Here is a 19,829-nt window from a genome sequence, read left to right as displayed (position 1 = left end):
TGGGGGGGGGGGGCTTCTGTGAGCACATCATTGTTTTTAATGACTGTTGCTATTTTGTCTTTAATCTTTTATGTGCATATTAAACGGCTATGTTGAAAGGGTGTTAGCTCTCCCTACAGACTATGCCCTACATATCACAGACAGACTAATTAGGGTTCCTTTCTCCAAGGGGCAGCGTATTTATTTTTATTCTCAAAACAAACATAAGTCTACTCCTGATCTTGATGAACTCAGCTACAAGAAGAGAGTTTTAAAACTCAGATTTAAATATGTCCAACTTTACTCGTGTCCAGCATATTGTCTCAGGTTTAAAATTAGGAAATGTTATGGTTCTTATTTCTCCATTCTTCGGTGATCCGAATTAAAACATGGGGTTGCCTAAAACAGATTGACGCTCTTGTCTCAGATGGGGGTCGAGTATTACAATATCTACTTGTTCTTCTTTTTGTATAGTGAATCGTGTGTTTTGTTGTTGCAGAGAACAAAGGCAAAGCTGACTGCTTCCAGTCCAAGAATGCTGATAAGGAGACCTGCGTGGCGGTGAAAATTGAACAGTCCACAGGTACAACTTTCACTCACTTTCACTCACCTTACAGCCACCTGCCTGCTTTTCAATATTTTTTTTTTTTTAATGCAGCTTTTCTTTGATGATTATGTTGCAAAAAGCATCTGTGGGTTCCACTTAATAGTTGTCTAGCTATTCAAGTCTCATGTGTGGGTGTTGTGCATTTCCTGTGGTGTCCTGTCTGTATCTGAGCTGGTGTTGATGACGCAGTCCTTTTTTCTTTTTTACCTCTTCTCTTCTCTCCTCATCTCGTGATGTGCGAGGTAGCGCTGCCACAAGCCAAATTAAGATGCTAAGCTTGTTACTTGTCAGTCGCCACTATTTGCATTTGAAGTCAATAGTTTCTAGTATTAGTTTTTAGTTTTTTCATGCCTTTCAGTGCTTTCTAAATCTGCCAAATCTTCTTTCACACATATTGGCTGCAATGATGTGAAGAAAGATGATGCTGTGAAGGCCAGTATGAACCCTCAGCACTGCAGCACACAGCTATGCAGGGGTGTGAAGAAAGCTGCTGGACTCTGCTCTATTTCTATTGTGCGTGTCTGTGTGTGTGTGTGTGTGTGTGTGTGTGTGTGTGTGTGTGTGTGTGTGTGTGTGTGTGTGTGTGCGTCTGTGTGTGTGGCTCACAGGCTGTATCTGTGTGATGGATGCGTACCTCCAGTCCTCAGTGTCTTCCTCTTTTTCACTTTTTCTCATTTTCTCTCCTCTTTTTGTGTACCGTCTAATTCTCTCCTGTAAATCCCCCTATCATTTCAGCCCTCTTCCATCTGGCTTATCATCCATCTGTCTCCTCTCTGGGCTTGTCTACTGTCATCATGCCCTCAATCTTCCTTCCTTCCTTTGTCTGTTTCATCCTATTCTTCCTAAGCACTGTTCAAGCTTTTTCTCACCTTCTGCCTATAGCTCATCCCTGCTAAATATTACCACTGTGGCCAGCTGTCTCTCCGTTTCCCAGTCTTTCCACTTCCTTTTCCCCTATTTATTTCACCTCCCCACCCCACCCCAGCAGTTTTGACCGACTGGGGTTCTAATCTCACTATGGCCCTCGGATTAGAGGATGAGCCAGGGTTAATCTGAAGAAAGTCTGGGTAGTTGAACAGAAACAGCTAATCTCCTATGCCTAGTGGCAATAGTTATCTTTCACTCACGCAGACTGTGAGCCACACACACACACAGACACACACACACACACACACACACACACATACAGGCACACACACACAACGTCTGTGCCAACATGATAGACACAAAGTGAACGCTTTGTGTAACAGGGTAGGGTCAGACATGTCCTATAACTACACATTTTAATCTAATTGAGGGATGTAGGCCGTCAGAAATGGTTAAGAGTGTGTGTGTGTGTGTTTGTGTGTGTGTGTGTGTGTGTATGTGTGTGTGTGTGTGTGTGTGTGTATGTGTGTGTGTGTGTGTGTGTGTGTGTGTGTGCGCGTTTTTCCACAAATAATAATTTAAATGTCAGGTGTGTGTACAGTAGCCTTTTTTTCTACCCTAATGGCAGTAGCTCTATTTCTTAAACTTAATGTAAATAAGAAACCAGGTCTCCTTGATTGAGGTGGATGGACCAGTCTAACACTTTTGGAGAAACCCGGCTTTTCCTGCCATGCGTGAATTTGTGCATGTGGAGGAGGGGAAAAGGTAAAAAGACTGAATATATGAATTCATTCAAAAAGATAAGTCTTAAAAAGGCAAATTTTCAAGCTAAACAGCTGCTTTATGTTGAAATGTAACCATCTTTCAGTAGAGAACCTAGACTTGTTTTAATCCATCAGTCCAAATTCGTGACAAAAAACATCAATCAATCAATTCATTTCATTTGTCACATGAAATTGTACAAGGTACAATTCCAGTGAGATGTAACACCTCAGGATTCAGCATCAAATGTCACAAAAAATAAGGGCATAAACCTAATTATCGGATTACTGGCCAGAGATATGTAAATTGAAGCCATGTGCCTGTAAACATTTACAGGCACATTTCCTAAAAAGTCAGTGAGAGTAAGTGTTTGAGAGACTTTAAAGACACCAGTCAATTCTGTCCAGTGAGACCCTGCCAACAATAAGGATGCAGGTTGGCTGCGTCAAGTATTTATTGGCGCTGACTCATGGTTGCACCACGGAGATGTGAGCATGAGAGTGCAGTTTTGGTCACCATTGCATAATCATTCATTATCTTTTCACTTCAAGTAAATTAATCTTGAGTGCTTAAAACGTTCATGTTGGTTTCATTCGTCTGAAATGTGCATGAACAGGTAACGTAAAAAGAATTTAGTTAAGGGATTACCTACTGGACAAACTGGTTCCTGGAATTCCTGTGATTCCTTCTCTTCCTGCTCTGATGACACATTAAACACATCAGTGAGTATGCAGGTGTTTGACCATGTGTGTGAATATACATGCAATATAAGCCCACACACACACAGTTCACATATCTACATATGACAAGATGACAAGAACTATTTGTGTCACATCATAGCTGTTAGTGTGACTTCAAATATGGCTTCCTGTGTTGGCATTAGATGGGTCAAAGTTGATTTATAACACTGTGCTTTACAGCAATTACTCAATCGAGCAAGCAGCTCTGAACTTGACTGTCACAGACACCCGGGAGCAGCTTTGCTCACAGGATACAATACACAACATGGAGAATCTAAAGTCACAGTTCCTTGTACTGTCTTCTACGAAAGGTACTGTACATCTCGTTCGCACTAATTTGAAGCCTATTTGTGGGATCTTTGTTTCAGTTTCATTCATGTCTATCTAGATTTGAACTCATATGTTGTTATTGAATTTTACCAGATACACTTTTCCCTTTTTTGTGTAGGCTCGCTCAGTTTGTCGACTGGTTGCCTTGTTTTTATGTCTTGATTCAATATTTGCACATGAAATGTGCCTTAGGAGGAGAATTTAATGGCATGGCGGTTTAATAAAATAGACTAGAGGCTTCATTTAGATTTTAGCAGGAAGATGAGAAAACTATAGTGTGTGGCGCTCCAGGCTGCTTTATTGCGGTGCTTGTTAATCATTGATCAGACTAATCGGACAGAACGAGAAGTGTAGTGTAGTTTAACAAGCCGGCCTCCACCAGTGGCCCTGTTCCACACCAAGAGGCTTTATGTGTCTGCTGCTTTCATGATCAGATTAAAACAAAACAATCAAGTGTGAGGAAGCTGGAGCGCACCTTAGTGATGTTTTGTTCCTGAAAGAGCTGTACATGTACCGCTTTAGTAAATTAGCCATGAATCCAAGTTTCATCTAGCTGGACTCTTTATTTTGTTGGTAGTTCTTAAAGTGTAAATGTGAAGATCTTGTCCTTTCAGAGGAGTGTGTTTAGAACATCAGGGTACAGTATGTGTGTGTGTGTGTGTGTGTGTGTGTGTGTGTGTGTGTGTGTGTGTGTGTGTGTGTGTGTGTTTATGTTTGATAAATGAAGAATAGGCGCAAAAGCCTTAGTAAATCTGGACATAATAGTCTATAGCATTGATAGAACTTCTGTGAGTGCTTTGATCTAGTTAAAGTAATTATGAATTCACGTTAGCTCTTTTCCTAAAATCAAGCTAGAATAAACCTTTAGGAAAAATGTGTGTGTGTAATTCTGTGTGGCTCTGTGCTATTTTTTTGCAAAAGCCACTTAAATAGGGGGTGTGTAAGCGAGAGTGAAGGAGGAGTCATGTGCTTATCTGCCAGTCTTCTCCCCTGAGCTGAGTCACTCAGCGGCTGCGCTGCCTGGGAAGATTGCATGGAACCTAAACTTTAAGACCTCTTCTGGGACTCTCACACTCTTTCATACACACACACACACACACACACACAGGGTGGTCCGTCACTGAGGAAACACTCTACAGTTGTTTTCCTGTCTGTATCAAATTTGAGGTGAGTTCACCCGTTGGGATTATTAATTTAAGAGAATATTTAATTTTTACTTTCCCTATATAATTCCTCTTGGATTGTCTTGCCGGATTGTTGGCTTATTTAATTTCTTGTTAGATCTTTGATCTTAGATAAAAATTAAACTTTACTAATGGCTAGAACAAGCTTGCATGCTCTAATGTTCACCTGTTCTTTATTATCTGCAGATGTACGGTGTGGCCATGTTTACACTCTGAACACTGGCAGAGCCAACTTACATATGTAAACAGGCACAGACATATCACTACTTCAATCATAAAGGAATGGTTGCCAGCTGATTTTTGGCGAACTGAAGACGTTGCGTATGTGAAGGATTTTTGATAAAATATTCTGGATTTGGCTGTTTCCTTCATGCATCTTCTCGCATGTTTTCTGATGTTGCTGTAGCTGTGTAGAAGCCACCAAGAGCATCTTTAATATGCCAACCCGTTTATTAGGAAGAATCAGAATATGTAAAAAGTCCTCTCAGACATTCCTTTTGATATGAGTCTTGGTGCCTGGGGGGTCACAGGGTGGGGACACACTGCACCACAGAAACAGGTTATTCCTCTAGTTTACATACTTAAGTAAATCGACACGGGTTTTGGGTGGAGGGACACGTTAAAGGAGAATTGTTATGTTAATCTCGATCGCTATAAATATGCGAGTACTTTCAATTGAAAAAACCCGACCTGAATCGGTGCAGGCAACACTGAGCAACTGCAGCTACGTGTACAAGCTTCCACTAAGCAAAAACGGCAGATAACGGGGCAAGTTTTAGAATGCCTTTGTGCCTCTTAACAGACACACAATGCAATTAATATGTCAGTACAACATGAACAGGGATCTTACGTAACATCAAGATGCGTTTTTAAGTCAGACATTCATTTAATTCACCTACCCTGTCTTGTTCTTGTCGGTAGGTAGCTTGCTTGCCTGGTTAGCTGCTAGAGCTAGCTAGCTGTTAGCTGCTAGTTGTTAGCTGCTATTGATAAGTGTGTTCAGTCCGGCTTTTGTGACAATCATAACGCAGCAGTTCCGGGTGTATTTTTAGCTCATCCATTTTGTGTGTGATCGATCTGGTGTTGGTGAGTAGGAGGCTTGGCAGTGTCTAGGTGGTAGATTCCTTAGCCGGGCAGCCAGCCTTCGTCCCCGCCTTCCTCGCCTCCCTCGGCCGACGACAATTCCCCGAGCGCCAGGGGGGTGTAGTGGATGTGCTCCATGCCATTGCGGCGACAAATTGTAGTTCATGTCCACCTCAAAAATGGGTAATTGAGCACTGTAGTGGTTATGACCATATCAGTAACTATGTAACTACATGAAAACGGGCTAAATATGCATGTGGCTTGCACAGTAATAACGTTACTGCCAGCTGGAGCTTGCGTTTGGAGCAGCTGCTTCCTCTGCCTGATGCACCTCTCTGTATGGTTCTTTCCAACTCTTGTGAGGCGAGTTTGTGGTCTGTATTCTCGGTTTGAATAAATAAGGATGACAATCAAACTTAAAAGGTTCTTCCGTGTGTTGTATATCTGCTAATTTCTCCTAGTGACGTGACTCCCAACATCTTCCCTTGTGAACAACTCCGTGAACAACTCCGCTCTTCACTTCACACACACGATCTGAACACTGTTTAGCTACCTTTTTCTGCTACAACTGAATTCCCAGGAGACAGCGCGAGGCAACAGCTAGCCTTCAGTATTGTTATTAGCTGTTTGCTGCTAGCTAGCTACAAGTGTGTTCAGCCAGGTTTTTGTGAAAATCATAACGCAGCAGTTACACTTTTGTAGCTCATCCATTTTGTGTGTGATTGATCAGATCTTGGTGATTAGGAGGCTTGGCCATGTCAATATGTGTGGTAGATTCCTTAGGCGGGCAGGCAGACTTCATCCCCGCCTTCCTCGCCTCCCGCAGTGCTTGCATATTTTTAGCAATCAAGATTAACATAAAAATTGTCCGTAATTCTTCTTTAAAGACAGGTCAGGCAGGTCTACTGTCAGCTGACAATGTGTCTGGGAAGGGGGTATATTTTCTGTTCTGAAAGGACAACAAGTATGTCAGGCTTTGCTGCTGGCATCGGTCCCATGGTCACCACCACTTTGTTCTAGACTGAAATATCTCAAACAGATTGCCGTACAATTTTCCATAGACCATGATTGTTGACAGTTGTGCAAAATGTCATGGCAAGCCATCCAATAGTTATTTGGCTTTTGACTTAAGTGTTTTACCAACGGACCTTGCCATTATTGGAGCCAAACTATTTTGGGATGATTCACTATTTCTGGACACTGTTTGTTTTTTAGTTGCATAGAAAGATATTTGTGTTGGAGTGTTACATTCCTTCAGCCTCCTTTGCTGACTAACAGTAATCCTATTCCTCAAATGCTGTGATGTGGCAGCTGGAGGGCTGTTTGGAGCGGGGGGGGGGTCCTTTAATAATGTGATAGAGAAGTATATTCTCTTTTAAAAAGGATTCAGATCCGCTCTGATGTTTTTGGAGAGCTCTGTCTTACCGATAGACTCACACAGTAAGGAAAAATGCTGTTCATGCTTTTAGGTAGTGTAAAGGATGTTTGTGCAATCAAAAGACGCTGTGGGCTTTGCAAAGCGGCGTTTTACACAAGTCGTTCTTTCTCATCTGCACTGCTGTGGACACCTGACCTTTACGAGAGCGTTTCTCTTGTCCCGCACTCGCTGTGCAGTTCTGGATTTATTAAGATACTATTTATTGAGATCCTCTCAGTAGTAAAATAAATGTTGCATCTTTAGAAAGTGGCTAGTTGCCATAGCAGCAAGTCTCACAATGCTTTAACAAGGACAGAGGCAAAGGTTGAGTCTCAGTTTGACTTGTCAACTCTTCACTTCCTAGTCTGCAGCAACACTCCAACGGTGTTTCGGTTTCTATGCAAAGCAGATTACCTATGTAGAGACAGAGAGCAGTTGTCATACCATCAATTAGGATATAAAGACATGATGTGTTAAATCCCATATAGTACCTCTTGGGCATTATATAACTCACCTAGCTGAGTCCTTGTCCAGCAGAAGCTGCTCTTTTGTTTCTATCATCCACTTAAACAAGTCTCAAACAACAGGGCTCCTTCCCCTTCACACAGATAAGGGATTAGAATCAAAGTGTTTCTGCAGGGTGATGGCTGGCTGTTACTAATTTACTGTGCATGGCGGTCTGTCACTTGTGCCACGCCAGCTTTAATGAGAAGATGCTAGAATAAGTGTGTTACCAGGAGCAGCAGTTCTTGCCAACAGCTCAGCTTCTGAGAAAGGGAACTAGAGTTGTTCCTGTTTTTATTGTTTTTAAAGAGAACTGGCTGCGTTTGTTTGCAGTAATGCTTCAGGCACAACTTGACAAGAATGTAGCAAAGAGCTATGCCACACACCACAACATTTCAGCCTAAGATTGTATGCAATGCACATCCCTATATGGACCTTTTTTTAAAAAAACACAATAACTCAATACTTACATAAAAGTAAAAGCCTTTCAAGTAAAAAACCTCCAGCTGAAGGATTGGTGTGTAACACAGTTAATAATAACCCCAGGAGACAGAGCCAGGCGGTGAAGAGTGGACCCCCTGCAATCTTCAATGAGAAATGCTATATGTGGAGCACAATCTGCAGGCAGAGGCTTCGTCTTTAGCCATATGTATATAATATGGTGCGGATATTTTCTTACGATCTCTTAATGTGGCCATGAGGGGAAGCCAGGCACATAATCAAGAGAAATTCCTGAGGCCGCCTTCATAATTGATTGGTAATTTTGGGACCATGTTTGGAAAGTCTGCTCTCCCAAACACAGCGTGGGACTGTTTCCAGTCAGACAGTTTGCTCGAACTGTTGTCTTTAATTACGGTCAGGCTGTAAAAATAGAAACTGTGAATATGTGATTCTGTGGCGGATTTATTTTTCTGTTTCAGGATTGCTAAAATAAAGATCACTGTAGGGAAAATAAATAAATAAGTGGGCCCCAAGCACCATTTTTGGCACATAATGGCAAAATGTCAGTAAACAAAATGCATCTGAAAGGGAACAGTACATATATAGTACATCTGTTGTTCAATCAGTTTTTCATATAGGGGTGTAACAAAGAGTTTTTTTCATAAAAGATCAAGCTAATGTTTATTTTTCACCATTAACGGCTAACCATTTGGCCTATACAATTTAAATATTACACTTTCATGAAGCCTAAGATGACATCTTTGAGTAGTTCTCCCAACACCTACAACCTATCAATGTAATATGATATAAGACAAAGGAAAGCAAGTGAGCGTCTGGTCATGTTTGGCATTTCTATTTGCCCTGCTGGCAACCCCACAGATCTGCTAGCTCTGGAAATCATTTTCTATCAATCGACTAGTCAATTAATCCTTTCAGATTATATAATCTTGATGTATTTGTTGAAAAGGTTGGAAGATAATGTTCTGAAAAAGAGTTATTTTCATTTCTTCTTCAAAAAAGTGCAGATGCTTTTAGTTTGATCTATTTTTGGACATGAAACGGAGTCTTTTAAGGAATTAAGACCTCTTTATCAATGATTTACATTACAGGGATGGAAAATGTCTTCCTCCATATCAGCATCACTGAGGGCCAAACAGAGGAGGACCAGACTTGTGCAGTAGACCTTGAATACAGAACAGATACAAAGTAGTCAGAAGTTTTGTTTTTTGCAAAAGTGAAAGTCTGTATCCTTGAAGCTTCACTCTACCCACATTGTTTATGTGTATAAGTTAACCAAGCCCAAAGCTACATTGATTTCTGCATCCAACCTGTACATCAGTGCCACTTGTTAAATCACAGACACTTATTTAAGTGACCACCTTAAATGGAAACTAATACATTGTAAAGTAATGAGAGCTCCTTTGGTACCATATATGGACATTTGTCTAAGTACAAGCGTTTCACATGTATGTGCGTGTGGGTGTGTGTGTGTGTGTGTGTGTGTGTGTGTGTGTGCGCGTGCGTGCATGCATGCGTGTGCTGTGAGGTCAGAGAGTGGTGTATTTAGGCTACTGTAAACACTGCCAGTGTGTGTCTGTCGCTCCATTAAATCAGTCTGTCGGCTCTGTCTAAACACTGATTCTGTACCATTTGTAGCCAGCTGCTTCGGTTAAAGCCTCACCGGAGCTGATCATCAACTGGATCATTAGACGGCTTATCAATTGAACTGTCTGACACTCTTAAATAGAGTCTTAGTCTGCAGCTGTTTATCATAACACATATGCATTTATATATACATATATATATATAGATATATTTAAATCTATATATACGGTTCTGTGTATGAATACCCTGTGATTAAAGGGACGAGAAATCGGAGGAATAATCTCTGTGTACAGGACCCACTGCTGTTTGTTTTTGTAAAACCACAGTGTCTGCGTCAATTTAGCACATTTACCCACTTGAACTCCAAGTGTTTACAACACTTCCTTTACAACCAAAATCCCACTTATTGTGCTATCTGCTTTTCCATGTGGTTGCACTATTGCATCAATTGGGAAGTTCTTAATAACTCGGTGTGAATGGCAAACTGTCACAAATTGGCAAAATCCTGAACTGCCAGCAAGATCAACTTTTTTTGAAATAAAGAAAAAATACTTCACCCTGAGAAGACTATTTACCAGTATTGGTGCCTGTCCATCTAACAATGCACTGTTGTGGTATATAGGTGTAGCAGTGTTGTCATTTGGAGTTCGTAACAATGGATCTGCCAAAGTATTTTAGAGACATTTATTTTCTGCGCCACCTCAACACTGTCCACACTAAAGAGAAAGTGAAAATGTTGTTGACTTTCCCATGAAGCATTACATAATATTTGATATTTTTGACAAGTCTGTCATAATCTGCCTCATCATTCTAATTTCCTTTTAACAGTAAAAGGTGAGATGTTGTGGTAATGGACCTGCTCTCTCTCTCTCTCTCTCTCTCTATTGCTCTCTTTTTGTGTTCTTCAGCTCTAGGCAGTAGCCCAGAGAGTGACAACAGCAACCCACCCAGCGTGCAGGCGTGTCTCAGTCGGGTGTGGAGTGGGACAACTGACAAGAGCAGGAGAGGGGTCAATGGAAAAAACTCTAGCTTCAGGCCTGCGCTGCCGTCTAAACCACAAGGTACACAACAACACTGCAGAGTGCCGAGTGGGAGGGTCAGAGGACACATTTGTTTCAGTCTATGATTTCTGTATGAAATGAGTGAGAAAATAATGACACGAACACAACGATTGTTTCGTCTCCTGTGACCTTCAAACAGCTTCAACTTTGTCCGTTGGTATATCTGTGCCTCAGGACTTCCAGGATATAATAGGGATGCACAATATTTTTTTTTTTTTATTGCTGAAGACACTCAGAGATTTCTTAGTGTTTGTTAAAAGAAAATTTCAGTAGAAAACCTCTACCTTAAAAAAAAAATGTTGTGGTGCCTTTTATATTTCATTCAACGTTCAGTTTCTTCAATAAAATTGTTGGAAATTTCCTTTCATTTGTTTTAAATTCAACAAGCATTTTGTTGTATTTTAGCAGAGTACTGAAAGTGACTGAAAGATCTGAGAACACTTAAATATCAGTATAAGTAAAATATCTTCTGAAGATATTCAACAATTTCAAAGATATTTTCCTCATATCGTGCAGCCCTATGTATGTATACACATGCTTTTGCCGCTGCAGGGAAACAGTGAAAACAGGAATAGAGTTATGTAAGTTGACCCCGAACCTTGTTCCTCTTTTATTTGAGATGAGTAAATCATTCCCAAGAGATAAGACAGAGACAGAGCTCCCTTATTTGCTGCTTTAAATCATGCAAGAGATCTGATTCCTAAAGACATTCATGGACACAAGTAAAACTGCTTAGTTCCGCTATTGTAGAGCTGGTTGCACTTGTTTGTTACATGTAGGGGAATTTACAGTAATGCAGCTTAGTTCACTGTGTGTGGTGTCAGTTGGGGTAGCTTATACTGCCCCCTTCAGGTCACAATTGAAATTGCAGTGACACATTCCCTCATGAGAAAAACAAACAAGAATCTATATGTACCAGCATCCAAAATAGTCTCTAATGTTCTAACTTTTCCTGTCTTCCCTGCAGTGCCTCCAAAACCACCACATCTCCAGAGCCCGGTAACGGAGCTCTCGTCCCCGTTGGGCCACATCCACAAACCTCTACTCAGACCGGGCATGGAGGAGGGAGGAGGGGTGGGGAGAGGAGGAGGAGGAGGAACAGGAGGAAGAGGAAGAGGGGTCGTGAACCGGGAGAAACCATCCAAAGTCTTAGACCTCATCAACCGCTTTGAGGAGAACAGGTTGGAGCTCTTTACTCTCTGGTGGTGTTTGTGGTTTAACTATAATGAAAGTACATCCTGTAAAAAAAAAAATAGTTAGGTATGTGAAAGGTACATAATCCAATCTGTAATATTGTTCAGTGAAGGTGGCTCTTCAATATATTTTTTTCTCTTTTAATACCAGGACAGATTGGTTCTGGTTGAATAACTTCATTTACGTCACTTGATAGCTTTTGTGACAAAAACAAATCATGTTATCACAGTGTCGGAAAACTTTCCTAACGTTTCCTGTGTTATTTAATGAATGAAAAGCAAAGAGACCCTCGACTAAAGTCTTCATCCTGACTCATTGATAGTAGCACAAGCAAGAGCCTTAGACCGAACAAGCCCAGATTAGCCCGTGGTTCACAGCAGAAGCGTTAGCAAAGGGGATGAAAGGAGATTTGTACAGGCGAGGGGAAATTCAGCTCCTCAGTCAGCTGTGGAACAGGACTTAGTGTTGTGAAATGAAGCCCAGGAGAACCAGGTAGGATCTCTCAGACTATCTCAAATTGAATGCCTGCACTTTGTTTGATCGCCTTGCCTCGTGGCTACATGGGGATTTTAGTATTCTGTTGGCTGTGCTTTAACATGAATTTACTCGATCTAATGCGGGAATAAGTATCAACAAGGCTTACCAGCATTTTTCCCCCTTTTGTATACATCACATCTTGTTTTATCACAAGTCATGCTAGTGAGAGGCCCATTGGAAGCAGCGAGAGGCACAACAATGGTGCCCTTGTCACCAACTGTTCGTACAGTAGAGCCCAAAAATATTCAGATTGCAGCAGTAGCATGCCCACTCAAATTTCACTCCGAATCTGTCGCCTCATATTCCAACTCATCTCTGGCCTGGATCCCTGAAAACAGAATTACCGAATCTTAGCAGAATCCAAGGCTTTTCAAGTGTTGAAGTAAGGTTAATCAGAGCAATCGTGTGTGTGTGTGTGTGTGTTTTTTCACGTAGACTCTGCTGGGCTGTTGTTATTAGCCCTCTTGTGGCCTTAAAAGAGAAAGAATAGAAAGGCCCTCAGCTTCTGAGAACAGAATTAGCCTGCTAATATACTAATCTGGTTCACATGGCACTTGGCTGCCTTAAATGCACCTTAGGGGACAGACACATGGTAAGTGAAGCTGTTCTTAATTCTTGTCTCGTTCAGCCTGTTTTAAAACTCTTGTCATGTACTGGAGCTCTTACTGTGCTATGCAAAGACTAAATGCTTGCTTGTGTGCACCTACACACTAAAAAGGTTGTGTTTTTCCAGAACTGTATTTAGAGAATATCCGCCAATCGTGGTATTACTGAGTCTACCTCTGAGTAGGTGCGGATGATGTGGTTTAACGTAACTTCAAAGACACTAGGGTGGCCTGACAGCCCAGAAGTGATTCATCCGTGGAGTGTTTCACCAGCCTGTTGTTGTTCCTCTATTTATACACACTTCCTGTTTCTACTGGACAGTGACATTCAGCACAGTGAGTATAGCCGGCGAGGCTCATCAATAACCGGCTGATGTTTTGTTTTTTTGTGCACCAAAAAAAGGTTAGATCACTACTATAGTTTTTGTTTATTTCCTGCTAGAAACGTGATGCTCTGTTGTAGTTGCTAGAAGTCTTCAAACCGTGAGATTTGTGGGACTTGTGACCAGTTTTTAAAGAGAAGTGAGAACAGCAAAACGGAGCTAAGATACAGTAGCTGCTGTAGGTTGCTGCTTGCTGAGATCTGGAGGGTAATTTACAGGGAAACAGCTGGACGGACTGCCAGTACAGGATGTAGAGCCGCTGAATGGTAACATTGTACATGCATGTGTGTGTGTTTTGCGTTAATCTATCTTCCATTCATGTGCTGTATTTCAACGGTCTCTTTTTCCCGTTTCATTCACATCCAAGCTACCAATCAAAGAGATGTTACAGTACAATATGTAATGTGGGTTCTACTTGGAAGTAGGACAGCATCTACCTCTGGGGAGTAGTGTTGTACCTCCCCCCCTCCTCCTGTCCTCCTCATTACTCCGTCTTTGCTCGGCACACACACTTCCTCTGCAGTACACCAGCTCTCAGCAGCCTCGTACTCAGGCAGAAGGAAGTTTGTACATCTCACACAGTTTTATTTTTAACTCTCACACTCAAGTGCAAAAGATCTGTGCTTGCCGACGAGTCCCATACTCCCTCATCAACGAGCAGGCTTGAGCAGCTACTGAACACACTCCTGTAATTTTTCTTCATCTTCCTTTTCCTCTCCTTTATTTGTTAAACTCTTTTTGTCCTTTTGACGGACTTCCTCCTTTTTCCCTTTCCTCTGTTCCTCCAGCAGCACAGAGCACAAAAGAGACGGCTCTCCGCTCAAACAGATCAGCAAGTCGTCCAACAGCAGCCCGGCTCACCGCTCCTACCAAAAGCAGACGGAGACCAACAGGACTCCAGAGGACCACTCGTCCTTACCGACCTCGCCGCAGGATGCCCACAAACCGGCGGCTAATGGGGTGCTAGCTCAGATGGAACAGGACAAGAAAAAGGAGGATAGCCCGGAGAGTAACAATGAAAGTGTGAGGGTAGAGACTGCCGGGTTGCTAAATGGAGATATGGGGTCTGGGAGCACAGAACAGAGTGATGATCATTCATCACCTCCACACACAGACAGGACTGGTACAGAAAGCTACACTGAGAACGATGACAGTGGGACTAAAATAGAAAGCGAGCACAGAAACGAAGAAGGAAGCCCAGACCATAAGGTACGTTTTTGCTACTTTGTTCCATGTGATCTGTGTATTTGCTTTCCTTGTGTTACATATTTACAGCCGGACGGAGCTGTCTTGTTGCTGTATCAGCAGTCTCTTATACACACAAATGTATTTATGACCTGGGCTTTCAGCACAATTATATTTTCTGAATTAATTTAACTCTGGGTTACCCTAACATCGTGTAACAAGTGTAGAGTTACAAGGGTGTATGTGTGTGTGCGTGCGTGCGTGTGTGCGCGCGTGGGTTATTTTCTGCGAAGGCCAAACAGATGCTTGAGCAGCTGAGTTCGTGCCTCAGCGACCTCCCCCCGTGGGAGCCCGCTGTTGTCTACAGATTATAAATATCTTAGGTTCAGATTAATCTCTGCCTCCTCTGTGCTGAAAACAAACTTCTCTATGTTATGGGAGGAAGAGGAAGATCCATGAGCAGTGCCATCAATCACTCCATGGTGAAATGTTCAGTGGAAACATTTGTTTTCTGTTGTTGACTTGAGAGGAAGCTTTGACAACTTGAAACTTAACTATGGTGATGAAGTCTTCTTTGTTTGTTTTGGGCTTGAGCCATTGCATGTTATTGAGCCAGTCACACTTAATTAATTCTGAATTTGTTCCAGTTATTGGATTTCTAATTAGATCTTTTTTTTTTTTCTGTTTGGAATTTTATGGAGTTAAAACAACAAACAGTATCACTTCTCTTTGTGTTCTTAGATACTTCAGCCAGGTTTTTGGCCTTTTGTAGTGGTGGAAACAAGGGCTCAGATCCTTTTGCTACCAATGAAACCATGTAAAACACTACACCACATGTTAAAGTCCTGCATTAAAAATTGTACTTGAGAAAAAGCACTGACGTATTAGCGGCAAAAATGTAGTCTCCCGATGGACAGCAGAACCAGTGATGATATGTTTTTTTTTTATTTCAAGCATTGTTCTTCTTTGTCAAAACTTGGCACCTACATTACCCACAATTCTTCTTGATCGCCGACAGTTTGGTCAGAGATTCAGGTGTGTGCTAGAAGCAGCTAATGTAGCAGCCAGCCATTAGCCTCATGTACAGATGAGTGGTGGGCTATAAAGGTCTGGCAAACCTATTCCTTGTGACTCCATTTTTTATTTTCAAACTTGTAGTCTTTAGTCCCAACAATGTCAAGTGACATCGCACAAAAAAGTGTTAACAACTTTTTCTTTTTTTTACAAAATGCAGTATTCCCTAAGTCCTAACAGTGTTGTGTAAAATGGGTGAAGTTCTGCAGACAAATGGCCCCTGTGCGTGATACATGAGTGTATATGTAACATTCTCTGATTGTTGACACTAATGCGCATACTGTAGCATTTACTTGCTGCAGCTGGTCAAGCTCGATCAGACTACTTTTTTGCAGTTATAGTCCAGTGGTTCCTAGTTTCACATTGTCAGACCTACTGTATCTCCATAGCACTGTCAGTGCTGGAGCATGGTCTGGCTACACCTCTTATCTATTGTGGCATAAGGGGAAAAAACGCTCTGGCTTGTTTGTATCTCTTTAAACCAATCAAGGCCGACCTATCAATGGGTCACAAGATATACTGTACATGAGGGGCCGTGAGATGATTAATGGGAGAAGAAAGAAGGAAAATGTTTGTCTCTACAAATTTGAATTACCGGTACTTATTTGGGATTTCTTTGGGACTTGGGATGCCTCTACCAAAGGGACCAGCTCTTGTACGTTGGAATTCTGTCCCTCACTGTCACTGAGTCGCTGAGCGGCATTGTCACTGACTGATTAGTCTACATCCACGATGTTCTTCTTCCAGGATTGCTCCGTTGCCAATGGAAATTCCGCCAGATTTCACTCAACATATACTCAAGTTTACTCGCCAGATGTCTGTTTCCTTCGTCTGTCTTTGTGTTGAAATTTTAAACTCCGGCTGATTTCTGAGAGCCATGGTTAACTGTGCCTCAGATCTCTGTAGGGGAATCCAGACAGCTAGCTAGATTATCTGTCCAATCTGAGTTTTCTGTTGCACGACTAAAACAGCTTTTGAACATACACATGTTCCATCAAAACATGTTCCTTTCCAAGGCTCTTTTGCAGCGGCACCGTGGCTCTGTCCTGTGGTTAGAACCATCCATGACGATTCTGATTGGTTTAAAGAAATGTGAATAAACCAGAGCGTTTTTCTCCCATTCCGGAATGCTGTGTGGACTAGCCAGACCCTCCCCAGCAGTGCTGTGGAGGTAGGTCTGGCAAAGCGAGACTACTGTAATGAATATCCTGGTACCATCGTTGCACCAGACTAGGGGTCACGAGTCAAAATGATTGGAAACAACTGGTGTGATCTTGTGAAAATATCTCATAATTTGAGAGGAGGATACTGCTTTCTTGTGGATATATATAGTGTGAAATAATCTGCTGCCGCAGTCATTGTGCTGGTAAACTGTCCTGACATGCAACAAAAACACACGTATCATTATCATATCATTATGCGTGTGTGATGTATTTAATTGTCTTTGTTTGATTTGGGGTCATTTCTCCACTTCCATATTTGCATTTCCTGTTCTGAGAGCTCCTGCTACACCGCATCCCAGTGTGTTAAGGACACACGCACACACACACACCAGTGCTACATGCTGCTGTATGCAGCAACAATGAAAGAGGATTTGACACAGGGCTGCTCTCAAAGAGCTCAAGAGTCGCGATGCATTGAAGCTAAATCAGAACAAAAATGCACAATTTGCAGTGAACATTTTCTTATTAAAATGCAGAAAATGCAACATGTGTTTCCTCTGCTATTCACTCTCTGACTACTGTTTAAAAAGAGCAATGTGGGGTGTGAATCCAGTCTTAAATGAGATCAGCGACCTGAACCAAACAGGATCTTTCAAGTGACAATAATGTGGGAATGAATACCGACCAATTACTCATCATTATGAACTGAAACGGTCATTATGCAGAGTACAGACATTCTAGCTCAACAGAAAGAAAAAAAATCTCTTTCACACACATTTATCAATGATCAGACCACCACACATGTAAAGATTCCCATTGATGAACCCTCTGTTTTTAGGAAACAAATGAACAGAAGCTGTTTAAGATCGCCAACGAGCTCTTGCAAACAGAGAAGGCCTACGTAGCGAGACTTAACCTGCTCGACCAGGTGAGGAACTCACTGAATACTCCGTTTCACTTCTGTTTTTGTTTTTTGACATAGTAAAGGGTTTTAAATTACACAGTATGAAAACCCTTTTTCACTTCTCAATTAGTTAGTCACTTACCGATTCTATGTTGCATGCACCTCTTTTCAGGTGTTCTGCGCCAAGCTAATGGAGGAGGCAAATAAAGGAACGTTTCCTGTGGACGTAGTGAAGAACATCTTCTCCAACATCGTCTCCATCCACACCTTCCACAGCCAGTTTCTGCTTCCAGATCTGGAGAAACGCATGGGAGAATGGTGAGCTTCAGCCTGGAATGAAATGACAATTAATGCAAATAGGTTCAGTGTCCATGTGAACCTTAGCTGCCTTCACAAATTCTCTATTTTTACTGAAACCAACACTCAAACACAGAGTGATTAAGATGTTGTTGTAGGTTAAACTAATGTACAAATAAGAGAATGCTAAAGATAAGTTATACAATAAACACTAACTACCTAATTTGGGTTAACAAATTGCACTGGTTGAATGTGACTAAGTACATTACTCAAGTTTAGCAACTGTACTTAAATACATATTTCCGGTACTGGGTGGTGGATGGATGGATGGATAGATAGATAGATAGATAGATAGATAGATAGATAGATAGATAGATACATAGATAGTAGATAGATTTTTCATTGATCACAATAAAAATGGTACATTACAGTGTTACAGCAGCAAAATATCAGACACACAGCACACATAAGGAATATACATGAAATAATAGGATACAATATGAAAAAAATATATGAAATAATATGAAATAAAATGTATACTTTACTTGAGTCTTTTCTTTTCATGCCGCTTTCTACTTCTACTCCGCTACATCTCATATTGTACTTTTTACTCCACTATATTAATCTGACAGCATGTAGTGCATACAATCACAGTTTTACTATAAATAAATACAGGACTGTTTTGATCATTTTCAGTTTGGTAATTGTGAGGGTTCTTTTGCATTTACTACGTAGCATTTTCAATGCAGGCCTTTTTACTTGTAACTTGAGTTTTTTTGACAGTGTGGTATTAGTACTTTTACTTAAGTAAAGGATCTGAATACTTCCACCCACTGATACATTGACCTCCTTCCCTCCCTCCCCGCAGGGAGTCCACACCTCGCATTGGAGACATCCTGCAGAAACTCACACCTTTTCTCAAGATGTACGCAGAGTACGTGAAGAATTTCGAGAACGCCATGGAGCTGCTCAAACATTGGACTGATCGCTCGCCTCAATTCAAGGCCATCATTCAGGACATACAGGTACTGTGAACCAAAGTTTTTTATTATTTTAGAAAGAGTATTCCATTACTGAGAGAACACTTGTTCATGCTAAAGAGTTGTTCCAATGTGAGAAGCACAACTCTTGTGTTGAATTTGTCATTACCTAATAGGTTTGGGGTTGGATAAGCACATTTCACGTGGACAAATTGCAAAAAGTTGTAATTTTCGTGCTTATTCCTGGACAGAGTCAAGAGGCCTGTGGATGCCTGACGCTTCAGCATCACATGTTGGAGCCCGTGCAGCGAGTCCCTCGCTATGAGATGCTGCTTAAAGACTATCTGAAGAAGCTGCCTCAGGGCGACCCTGACCGACGAGATTCAGAGAGTAAGTCCAAATACCTCAAATTCCCACTCCAAGGAGTCTTTTTTATTCCACATCCTTTAGGCAACCCGTCTTTGTATTTCTTCCAGAATCATTAGAAATTATCGCCACAGCGGCTACTCACTCCAACAGCGCCATACGAAAATCTGTAAGTGCAAACGTTTTAAAGCATTTTCTGTATACTCATAAGACAGAGTCTCTTCGACACACTGACATCCAACTCACCCCTCCCTCATTCAGGAGAATCTGAAGAAGCTGATGGAGATATACGAAATGCTGGGTGAGGAGGAGGACATCGTTAACCCCTCTAACGAGTTCATCAAAGAGGGCCACATCTTGAAGCTGGCGGCCAGGAACACCTCGGCCATGGAGCGATATCTCTTCCTGGTGAGAGAAACTGTCAGGCACAAAAACATCTTCTTATCTAGCGTGGGAAACATGCTGAGGCGAGACTCCGTCTGCACAAGTCAATTGAAACACGAGAATCATTTCAAGCCAGGAACACCTCTGTGTGAGAGTACATCAGGGGCACATAAACGC

General features: G+C 41.7%; 1 protein-coding gene across 13 annotated transcripts in view; it reads left to right on the top strand.

Moving 5' to 3' along the window:
* fgd4a (FYVE, RhoGEF and PH domain containing 4a) overlaps positions 1-19,829 on the top strand; it is a 56,268-nt gene that overhangs the window by 29,452 nt on the left and 6,987 nt on the right. For 7 of the 13 annotated variants that reach the window (XM_034879061.1, XM_034879074.1, XM_034879065.1 and 4 more), the window contains 10 exons: positions 479-562; positions 10,428-10,580; positions 11,548-11,761; positions 14,088-14,508; positions 17,560-17,649; positions 17,798-17,943; positions 18,791-18,947; positions 19,154-19,292; positions 19,379-19,437; positions 19,530-19,676. In XM_034879061.1, coding sequence (XP_034734952.1) covers positions 479-562; positions 10,428-10,580; positions 11,548-11,761; positions 14,088-14,508; positions 17,560-17,649; positions 17,798-17,943; positions 18,791-18,947; positions 19,154-19,292; positions 19,379-19,437; positions 19,530-19,676 — 1,610 coding nt within the window. Of the gene's footprint in view, positions 1-478; positions 563-3,245; positions 3,267-4,312; positions 4,453-10,427; positions 10,581-11,547; positions 11,762-12,104; positions 12,267-13,395; positions 13,566-14,087; positions 14,509-17,559; positions 17,650-17,797; positions 17,944-18,790; positions 18,948-19,153; positions 19,293-19,378; positions 19,438-19,529; positions 19,677-19,829 lie in introns of those variants that run through there. The other 6 variants (XM_034879062.1, XM_034879066.1, XM_034879069.1 and 3 more) reach the window with 6 other exon arrangements.

Source organism: Etheostoma cragini, chromosome 8 (assembly GCF_013103735.1).
Source record: "Etheostoma cragini isolate CJK2018 chromosome 8, CSU_Ecrag_1.0, whole genome shotgun sequence".
In the NCBI taxonomy this organism is placed as follows: Eukaryota; Metazoa; Chordata; class Actinopteri; order Perciformes; family Percidae; genus Etheostoma; species Etheostoma cragini.
The sequence above is the reverse complement of the archived record's forward strand: the minus strand, read 5'-3'. Positions and strand labels throughout refer to the sequence as shown.